Source organism: Pinus tabuliformis, chromosome Q (assembly GCF_031772625.1).
Source record: "Pinus tabuliformis cultivar Carrire ecotype Pingquan chromosome Q, CPIR1, whole genome shotgun sequence".
NCBI classification, from domain to species: domain Eukaryota; kingdom Viridiplantae; phylum Streptophyta; class Pinopsida; order Pinales; family Pinaceae; genus Pinus; species Pinus tabuliformis.
In genome coordinates this window covers 96724848-96735412 of record NC_142296.1, presented here as the reverse complement: position 1 = coordinate 96735412, position 10565 = coordinate 96724848, and the positions used below count along the sequence as shown (strand labels likewise).

At 36.7% G+C, this 10565-nt stretch overlaps 1 protein-coding gene and 1 long non-coding RNA gene across 5 annotated transcripts; both read left to right on the top strand.

Moving 5' to 3' along the window:
* Positions 1 to 3074: 3074 nt before the first annotated feature.
* Positions 3075 to 4288, top strand: LOC149218414 (uncharacterized). Of its 4 annotated transcripts, none has more exons than XR_016249164.1 (5): positions 3075 to 3290; positions 3389 to 3437; positions 3525 to 3609; positions 3775 to 3817; positions 4140 to 4288. It is a non-coding gene; the product is annotated as an uncharacterized LOC149218414 (long non-coding RNA). The 4 variants fall into 4 exon arrangements; XR_016249161.1 differs by having other exon boundaries at positions 3742 to 3817; XR_016249162.1 differs by having other exon boundaries at positions 3693 to 3817.
* Positions 4289 to 4344: 56 nt separating this feature from the next.
* Positions 4345 to 9784, top strand: LOC149218413 (uncharacterized). The gene is made up of 4 exons (XM_089386555.1): positions 4345 to 5818; positions 7218 to 7367; positions 7696 to 8347; positions 9717 to 9784. The coding sequence occupies exons 2-4, from the start codon at positions 7236 to 7238 to the stop codon at positions 9782 to 9784; spliced, it is 852 nt and encodes a 283-aa protein (XP_089242681.1). The 5' UTR covers positions 4345 to 5818; positions 7218 to 7235.
* Positions 9785 to 10565: the final 781 nt, after the last annotated feature.

Below are 10565 nucleotides of genomic sequence, written 5' to 3'. Positions count from 1 at the left end.
AGGCTTTCCAAAATGATTTCCCGAGATAAGAGAAAAAATCTTAGGAAGAAGTCATCTCTAGCTATTCATATACATGTTCCTAAAATGTCTTCATTGAAACAGGAAAATCCTGAAGTTGAACCTGTCGAGAGTTGGGAGGATAACTTTTTATCTTTAGTAAATCTGATAAAAATGTTGATACCCAGTGTAGAAAACAAAAATACTCTCACAAATGCTTCTAGGTGTGGTATTGGAAAGAAAAATATGTGGTTGTAGTCCCTTACCTTAAAGACAAAATTCACCATTTACAGGAACATAATGCACAATTAAGATCACAAAATAAATCCCTCAAACGGCAACATGAAAAACAAATTGCTAAATTTAGGGAGAAACCACATATGACCAAAATCCAGTTGTTATCAAATATTTTGGTGTTAATGTGATAATTACTTCAGATTTGCAATGTTTTATTACTTCTGAATGAACAATGTTCAAGGTCAATGATTCTATATTTTAAGTCTTTGAAAGTTATAAAGTATTGTCTATTTGTTTCCTAGTTTTATTAATAATAGCTACATAATAATAGATTCTATAGCCATTATTTAAATTAGATCATGATGTGTTAATTATATCTATATCTTATCCTACCAGTAATACTTGCAGCTACATGACCAAACATTAGTTCCTTATTCAGTCTCTTTGGTTGTTATTTCCTACCAACATTATGTATTGAGTTATGACGATTATTAGTCCCTACCCGCAGGACCACAGAGACTATAGCAATCGGTTTCACCGATAAGCATTAGTCCAACACTCAAACCAATGCATGTTTTCCCATTTTAAGCAAAGTCCGTTTATATTAATGAAATACTTTTTATTTTTTAAAACCAAATATTTTTTTTTAACCAATCAAAGGTTTCAAATGATTCATCGTCTTATTTGGCCTCAAACCGAGGCATACAGGCTCAAAAGTTAGGAAAAAGTTGGGAGAAGTACAGGTAATTAAAACAAGTTCACACCTGCATGAAGTAATGCTATGTTTGCCTTAGCATTAATTTGCAACATTTAATGTTATCTTCTTTGAATGCGGATTACGGTTGGTTGATACACTATGGTTTAAATAGCTGCCAGGCGTTCACCCTTCCAGTTGCTAAGTGGTCTCTCCCACGACCGTTGATCTGAGAGGCGTGATCCAGCGGTCCACCCGGAGAGGCTGGATCACCCGGAGATGCCCCTCGAATATGGCTCTACAAAACCCTAAGTCCGTTGGGATTGCATTCGGAAATCCATCTCTCCGACTATGTCTAGCGGTGAACCTGACCAACGCATCGAGCCCAACTGCTATTGCAGCGATATGTTCCCGATTATTACCAGATTACTGCCTTCCAGACATAGGTGAGATTTATTGTTTACAGTATCTGATACTGTTTTGTAATATTACCTCCGCCAATTTCAAACGAGCCTCAGCTGTAGTCTTTTTATTATTTTCCCACACAGCAATCCTGGAGAGCTTTTTATTGTATCTGAAATGATAACAAGGTACAGTTGGTGGTTGCAAACAAAATACACATAGAGATTCAGCACCTTTTCAAATTCCATACATACTCATGACTGGCCTTGTAAAAAATATCTTAGAAGCAAATATTTTCCAGCGTTTTGCTAAAACAAAAACTGTCAGTTGGAATCTATGGAACTTTTATTTGATTTATGAAATCCATCACATTTAAAAAATCACATGAAAGACAGAGCTCAGGTCTTACTTGTTCATTGAGTTGGCTTTTTTGTTGGACAGCCAGTGCTAGAGTAATGAAAACGCCTAGGGTCTCTTTGACGAGCCTTTTCTCTGGGATGCGCGAACGGGCACTCTGTCCAGTCATGTGACTGGCCGCGCATGCATTGGCGAACTTTGAACTCATACATTCAGAATTCGTCGCACGAATAGGCGTCCACAACGGGCCAAGAAGCCTCTTCTTCGTTGTTGGAGGGCAAGACTTTATGCAGAGAAGAAATGTCGTCCGGGGTTTCAATCACAGTTCTCGGTCTCACCAAAAAATTCTCAGACTCCATCCCGGTAGTGGTAAAGCCAAAGTCGACACCGAGGCTGTTGCTGCCGAAGGAGAGGCTCTTGTTGAAGAGCTTCTAGACTGAAGCAGAATCTTTACTGTATCTTGATTTTTCAGAATTTGGTGAAGTCTCAGAAAATAAATTCAGGCTCTGCAAATATTCCATGTTTGTCAAGGCATAAGGGGAAAGCTCAGGGGGTTCAGCATAGAAAGACTTTGGCAGGTCCTAGGACTCGAAGGCACGATTTACAGGACAACAACGATTGCCGAATACAACAGGAGAACCAGAACCAGAAAACAGGTGCTGCTCGGTTGATACGCCTGGCATTTTTGCAGGGGTACTAAGGCTAGGCTGCAAATTAAAGAAAAGAAAAGGAAAAAAGAAAGAACAAATTATTGCAGTCACACAGTAGCCATGGCTGGATATCCGAGAGGAATTATATGGCCATGGAAAAATGCCATTGCATTGCAATAAATCAATTTACAGAAAGACAGACGGACGATCCGAAACGAAAGCCAAAAATGACAAACAGTGCCTCCGTCGTTGGTCTTCAGAGACTCATGATCTATGATCCCAATCTAAGCATTGAAGAGCGATAGTCAGCCTTCCCCGAGAGCATCCTTCTGCAATTTTCATGTTTTCTGACGATAGTGGGGGCTCTGGTAGTGGGGGATTTGTAACTGTATACAAGCATATCTTGAATTTCCATTTTAACCCTTCTCCGGTTTCAATCTGCCTGCTCACAGATGTTAGCTTCTGCAACCTTAGGTGGCCTGCTTTAGAGCTTGCATCCTATGTTATCTCCTTTTAGAGCTTGCATCCTATGTTAAGGAGATAGGTGTAAGCTTGCATGTTATGCTATGGAGAGAGACGTGTTAGGCACAAGGCCCTCATGTAGGGCCCACAAGGATAAATGTTACGATTTTCATTTTTATTCTTATTGAAATCGATTGATTTCTTATCTTTATTTTAAATTTGAAATTTCAAGGTGCACTGTCATTTCATATGCCACAGTTTCCTGTCTGGTGTGTTTTGCCCTGAGAATTCTGCGTATAGCACCGCGGGTCTTGAACTGAAAGGAAGTAGGGCTTTGGTATCCAAAGTGACGAGGATACGCCTTTTCGATCATTCACCCGTATCCTCTGCCGCAGTCCAACCATCTGCCTATGAAGGTTAGGGATGAACTGCAACATGCACTACTTGTTGCTCGAGCAACTCAAATTTTCTTCGTTTGAGGTAAAAGCAAGGTACTCTTTAATATTTTAATTTTAATTATGTGCAGCTTGTGGGAGGTGTGTCTTGCCCTGAGAATTCTGCGTATAGCTTTAATTTTAATTATGTGCAGCTTGTGGGAGGTGTGTCTTGCCCTGAGAATTCTGCGTATAGCACCCCAGGTATTGAACTGAAAGGAAGTAGGGCTTTGGTATCCAAAGTGACGAGGATACGCCTTTTCAATCATTCACCCGTATCCTCTGATGCAGTCCAACCATCTACCTATGAAGGTTAGGGATGAATTGCAACATGCGCTACTTGTTGCTCGAGCAACTCAAATTTTCTTCATTTGAGGTAAAAGCAAGGTACTCTTTAATATTTTAATTATGTGTAGCTTGTGGGATTCGAAACACTGACGTTTTTTTGCATCTAATCAGGTATTTTTGTGAAACTAATCGATTTGTGTTTGCCCATTTCCGGTAAAAGCAAGGTACTCCTTAATATTTTAATTATGTGCAGCTTGTGGGATTCAAAACCTTGACGTTTTTTTGCGTCTAATCAGGTATTTTTGTGAAACTAATCGATTTGTGTTTGCCCGTTTCATTAAATTTTAGCCCATTTTCATGAAATTTCATCTCATTTCTCCACTTGTGAGTACTGCTTTTATGTCAATTAAAGCATTCTGTAGTGAATTTGGAAGAACCCAATTCAGAATTTTGAATATAGAGGGTTGAATCTCTGAAGGAATTTGTTGGGTTATGATGCAATTTTAGAAAAATGATTACTGCGCTGGTTGAGAATTTGGTCAGATTGTTCCATGCAGGATTACTTGTTATGTTTAGTCCTCTTTTATATCAAAATTCTGATTCTTTGTAGTCCATTAGGTGAAGAGAAACCCAATTACAAAGATGGGTGGTGGTCGAGACCACGGGTAATCCTCATGCTGATCTGTGTATAAGCTAAATTGAAGAGGGGAGAGGGAACACCCCTTTTCTATTTCAGTGGCGCCAAACAGTTTGTCGTTACATGGTTGTAGGTAATTTTTCTTATTTTTTATTCAAATAGTATGCACACAGTACTAGGTAGGCAGCGCAAAATTATTCAGAACAACCACATATAATTCATAGTAATCTCATAAATGTACATACCCAGTAATGGATGCTTGCAACAACTTTAATAAGATCAAAATATATGGGTAACTGTCATTAAACATATGGCTGTAGATGACTGGTGTGCTTGTGACTTGTTATATCTCAGCTTTAGATCATATTTTCTTACAAAATTGTATGGCCAACCAGCTTAGTAGCTTGAACCCTTAGAACTGGAAACTCAGTCTTATACACTTGGATGAATGATTCCACCTCTTAATGTAGAGCAACTTAGTCCTCTTAAAAACCACAAATTTTGGCCAAATAGGTATAAAATATTTTGGTCATATTTTCTACCAAGAATTTCCAATAAATTTCAAACCTTCATTGATGACTTTTAACAAACAATTAGTGTACAGAGCTTCTTTAATAAGGGCTCTTAAAGTGAGTCCCATGAATGCTGTGGCAGCTTCTGTAGAAGAAGCCTGTACGGAGGCCTGCTTGCCCGTTTTGCCAGAAGATTTCTTTTAGTAGTAAATTTCCAACTGTTTAGTGAAGGAGTGTCTTTTTATGCCAAATAACAAAATAATTGTGTAATTACCTACTGACCTCTATAGGCATTAATAAGTATTTCATGTGCTTATTTGATCACATTGACAGTGACTCTAAAGCAGTGCCTATATAACTAAAATGCAACTTATACATGAAATAAGGTGTGCAGAACTTATGCTACTGTCTTTTAACTTCAAGAGCTATCATGGTCTGCTATTCGTTACACAACTATGTATGTATGATATATACAATAAATATAGACATTAAATCAACCTTTTTCAAGCCTTCTTCAGTAAAAGAGGCATAATATACCAATCCATCTCTTGCAGAGATTAGATATAGAATATATTTGCTTTTCTTGTGAACAGACATTTTTACAACATTTAGTGTATAAGATAAGTACACCTTAAAGGGAACATACCACAACTCAACAAATTTTTCTCCAATGGTTTCAGTCACCATGAAAAATAAGCATACTCATCCTACAAAGATCTTGAACTGATACAACCTTTTAGGATTTCATAATTTAGTGGCATCAATTAAATGTCAGAGATCAGCTACCAAAAGTCAAAAGTCTTGTAGAGGACAACTCAAATTAAAATATCATATGGAGACTCTCTATCCCAATATGCAGAAAATTTGACCTCTAAAACACCAACAATATCTGATAAGCAAGGTCTGTAAATTTTATAATAATTTTTCTTCAAAATAATGTTCTAGTTTGTGTATAACAATCAGCCTCAAAATATGATTGAGCAACTTGAACCTGAGATAAACCACAACCTCCACAAAAGGGATAAATCAATATCTAAGACAAGGAATATCCTCCCAGAATATCTCGATTTCCCCCACTAAATTTTTGAGTTTGGTTTGAGTTTCAATTTTGGTATTTCGTCAAACAGTTTGTTGTTACATGGTTGTAGGTAATTTTTCTTATTTTTTATTCAAATAGTATGCACACAGTACTAGGTAGGCACCGTAAAATTATTCAGAACAACCACATATAATTCATAGTAATCTCATAAATGTACATACCCAGTAATGGATGCTTGCAACAACTTTAATAAGATCAAATATATGGGTAACTGTCATTAAACATATGGCTGTAGATGACTGGTGTGTTTGTGACTTGTTATATCTCAGCTTTAGATCATATTTTTTTACAAAATCGTATGGCCAACCAGCTTAGTAGCTTGAACCCTTAGAACTGGAAACTCAGTCTTATATACTTGGATGAATGATTCCACCTCTTAATGTAGAGCAGCTTAGTCCTCTTAAAAACCACAAATTTTGGCCAAATAGGTATAAAATATTTGGTCATATTTTATACCAAGAATTTCCAATAAATTTCAAACCTTCATTGATGACTTTTAACAAACAATTAGTGTACAGAACTTCTTTAATAAGGGCTCTTAAAGTGAAACCCATGAATGCTGTGGCAGCTTCTGTAGAAGAAGCCTGTACAGAAGCCTGCTTTCCCGTTTTGCCAGAAGATTTCTTTTAGTAGTAAATTTCCAAATGTTTATCTGCACTCAATTTTAATTTCATAGTACATCTTAGAGACACGCTGTAGCTAATATACAGAGAACAGAAAATGAAACTAGCATTAATATTTCAATAAGAAATACCATTATAGCTTAGTATTCACAAGGGATAGATTGAGCTTGTTAATTTTGTGACCCATGAATGCTATGGCAGCTTCTGTAGAAGAAGCCTGTACAGAAGCCTGCTTGCCCATTTTGCCAGAAGATTTCTTTTAGTAGTAAATTTCCAAATGTTTATCTGCACTCAATTTTAATTTCATAGTACATCTTAGAGACACGCTATAGCTAATATACAGAGAACAGAAAATGAAACTAGCATTCTTATTTCAATAAGAAATACCATTATAGCTTAGTATTCACAAGGGATAGATTGAGCTTGTTAATTTTGTGGTTGACAGAGCAGGAAATGTGTGTTGCCCATACACTGCTTAAAAGAATGAAAATCTTGACATTGATTGTGAATGACGACAAGGTTTCTTACATGAAAGCTGTTTGTTTTTCTTAGTATGTTCTGAATCTATTGCAACTATGATATTCTTCTTCAAAGTATTATTCTACCCCCCTCCTTTGATGGGTTGTATGCTTAATTTTGATTGTTTGTATTTGTTAATATTTCCATATATAAACTAGTGCTGCTAATGGTCATCTAAGTTAATTTCTTGAGGATTCTTCCGCTCTAAGAACTTCTAAGCTTGTTAAGTTATGCCTCTAGTTAGTTAGTGCACAGAACAGGATAAAAGCATGGACAAGTTAAGGCTCACATTTATTTGCACTGCAGTGAAAGAATAGAGTCAACATGGGGCCAAAAGGTTTTGCAATATTTGACGTGGATGTTACATCAAAAGGATTATCTTGGATCGATCAGATGTACCAAAAGTTTGAGGCCATCTGCGTGGAGGTGGATCAAAATTCTCCTATTTTACTACAAGTGAGAATCTTAGACTTCAGTCTTAACATTTACATGTCATTTTGGACATGTCGATTTTATCAGTAGCATCTGCATATTATGATTTTCATTAGTTTTTTTGAAGAGAAATTGCTGGTATAATATCCAGTTACTACCATTTTTGTGACTATTTCTTTTGATTTCCTGTATGGTGTCTTCTTTCTAATCCATATATCTAAGTAGGAGTCTGCTGGTTCCGAAAGGTTATACTGTAGTTTATTTCAGTCTTTAGGTTTACTATTGGAAAGTCAATATTTACATACACAATACGGTGAAAGTGACAGCTTTTTTAACATTACTATTTTTGCAGGAGACAACGAAGTATGTTGAAAATCAAGTCGTTGTAGTTGGTACAAATGTGCGGAAAATTTGTGAAGAAGTCATTCAGGATATCCTTCCACCAGGTCCCGACTCTGCTATCAAAAGCATGGCTTCTGACATATCTCTTGACTTTGTTGAAGAGTTTGAGCTGTTTGAAAAGCCAAAATCAAATCCAAAAAAGTTACATGCTTTAAATGTGGAATCTGAGGCCAATCCCAAATTGGAGCAGAGCTATGATTCTAGCGAAAGCTTATCTTTTGACACATCTATCGACTTTACTGAAGAGTTTGACACTTCCCCAAATCAGAAAAAGTTAGACACTTTGAATGTGGAATCTGTGGTCGCTTCCAAATTGGAGCAGAGCTATGTCTCTACTGGGCAAGATTCAGTTTGTGCCTTTCCAGTTCCTGATAAATTGCAAAAGGACCAGCCAGTTCTGCCTGAGGAAAAACCTTCTGAATTCCCAGCCTTGGACATTTTCGAACAGCCACCTTGTCTGTCTGTTGAGGATCTGTCTGCTCCTGAAGACTTAAGCTTTAAAAATGAAGCACAAAAGCAGTCTCTCCGGCTTCAGCTTGAAGCAAATGCACGCATTGATCTTCCCCAAGGTGCTTTGCTTAAATCACCAGCAGATAAAACTGGTAAGTAGAAACCAACTTTGTTGCATTTTTCTTCTTCTGTTTCTTCTTGTTCATCTCTTTCATGCTTCACTAGTTAGTATGATTTTTGATACTGAAATGAGATGGACCAAATTTTATTGCAGTGCCTATGGTGGTGCTAGAACTTTGGTACAAGTTATTCAATTTAAGGCGGCTTTAATTATACCTGTTGTCTGAACATGTCTTTCATACACTCATTACTTGTCCTGTCTAGCCAATTGACTTGTCCTGTCTAGCCAATTGTTTATTAGAATAGCTTGGACCCAATCTAACACTAAGATTTCATTTGAGAATTTCCCATTTACTTTTGCCGTCACATACATCATCTCATATGCCATCTGCTTCCGATGTCAGATAGATCGCTTAATTGCAAATTGTTTATTAGAATAGCTTGGACCCAATCTAACACTAAGATTTCATTTGAGATCTGCCCCTGATGTCAGATACATCACCTAATTTCCCATTTACTTTTGCCGTCACATACATCATTTCATATGCCATCTGCTTCCGATGTCAGATAGATTAGATAGATTGCTTAATTGCACCGATTGCTCACTTAACGTAAATTTTTCGTTTTATGGTGATCATTAAATACTGGCCTCCTCCAATAAATTCTCCTCATATTGGATTATATCCCCTCCGATCTGATCTTCAAGTATTTCAGCTCCATTCCAAATCAATCCGTATATGTACTTACTTCTGCACGTGTCAGGATTTTATCCCGCATTCAAGTCTTGCGATCTTGCATGGCTTTCCTTATTTGGTTGTACAGTAAAATATTCTCAAAAACCCAGCTCCATTCCAAATCAATCCATATATGTACTTACTTCTGCACGTGTCAGGATTTTATCCCACATTCAAGTCTTGCGATCTTGCATGGCTTTCCTTATTTGGTTGTACAGTAAAATATTCTCAAAAACCCAGTTCCATTCACACTTAAAACCAGCTTGCAAACACATTGAACTCTTTTATAAATTGGCAAAAGCAATGCCTAATTTCTCGCTTACAAAAGAAAACCACCTTCTGCACCTAGATATTGACATACATCTCTCTGCTTCACATTACATGGAATCCATTAGCATAAGCCAACTTACTCAACTGGCGGCATTGTTTCTCTTAGCACTTGTTCTCATGACTCTTCTGATTATCGACATCGTAAAAGTAGAAACACAAAGAAAAAAGAAACCAAGAAAACAATAACATCTCGAACGAGGAGCATATGATTCTACAACAAGTACTTGGCATGATTATGGAGTATGTTTGAGCTGTATAGTCAAAATTCTGAATCTCACGCCTATTTTTGCATTACTTTACGCGTTGTCTTAATTCCCCGCTTCCTTGTCTGTTACAGGTCTACGACGGATGCTTCAAATATGCATTTGGATCATGCTTTTATCGTCTCTGCTGGGATGCCGATGATTACAAAACTAGCATATCAAGCTGACAAAGGAGAGGCACTGCAGACTGCCCTGATTGGAAATAACAACGCTCCTTGAATCTAAAGAATCTAAACTGAGGACTGATATATGTATCATTGATGCCAGTATTCCAGTTTCGTTTTTTCTATATATATGAAAACTTTCTGAAAAGAGTATCAGTCTGCTTCATAGGCATAATGTCTTAATTGTTAGCATTCGTGCTTGTCTTGTATTCTTCACATGTTACAGTCTGTCATAAGAAATGCTTATTTTAACTTGATGCAGGGACTTGCTGCCTCGCAGCTTCCCTTGTTTATATTTGAAGCACTCTCACTATGACTAACGTGGTTGTATCATAGGATATACCTTGGTACTGAGATTTTGGGAACAAATATATCTATTGTTCATTTGTAATTATTTTTTATGGAGACCCTTTTGTATAAATACATTACGAAATTTGAAAAATGGTGGGGGAAAGCCAAATACTATATCTGGGTGGGATAGATAGGTGAAGTTTAATATTTTGGTGACATTAAGACTTTACATTATATACCGTAAGTTTTATATTGAATGATTTGAATATAATACTCAACTTTGTTTAAATATTTCATTGTTTCCTTTTGGGATTTCAAATATTTGCTTGATTATGTTTGTGTTAATAATGTCTATTCGTCTATCTTTCATTAATTATTATGTTTTCGTATATTTATAATTAAGTTAATTTTATAGATGGACGAAGTTTAATATTTTGGTGACATTGAGACTTCACATTATATACCTTA

Excerpts from the sequence above, each read along its gene's own strand:
- LOC149218413 (XM_089386555.1), top strand. The coding sequence starts at position 7,236 with ATGGGGCCAAAAGGTTTTGCAATATTTGACGTGGATGTTACATCAAAA. Across the intron at positions 7,368-7,695 it reads ATTCTCCTATTTTACTACAA|GAGACAACGAAGTATGTTGA; the intron begins GTGAGAATCTTA and ends CTATTTTTGCAG. Across the intron at positions 8,348-9,716 it reads ATCACCAGCAGATAAAACTG|GTCTACGACGGATGCTTCAA; the intron begins GTAAGTAGAAAC and ends TGTCTGTTACAG.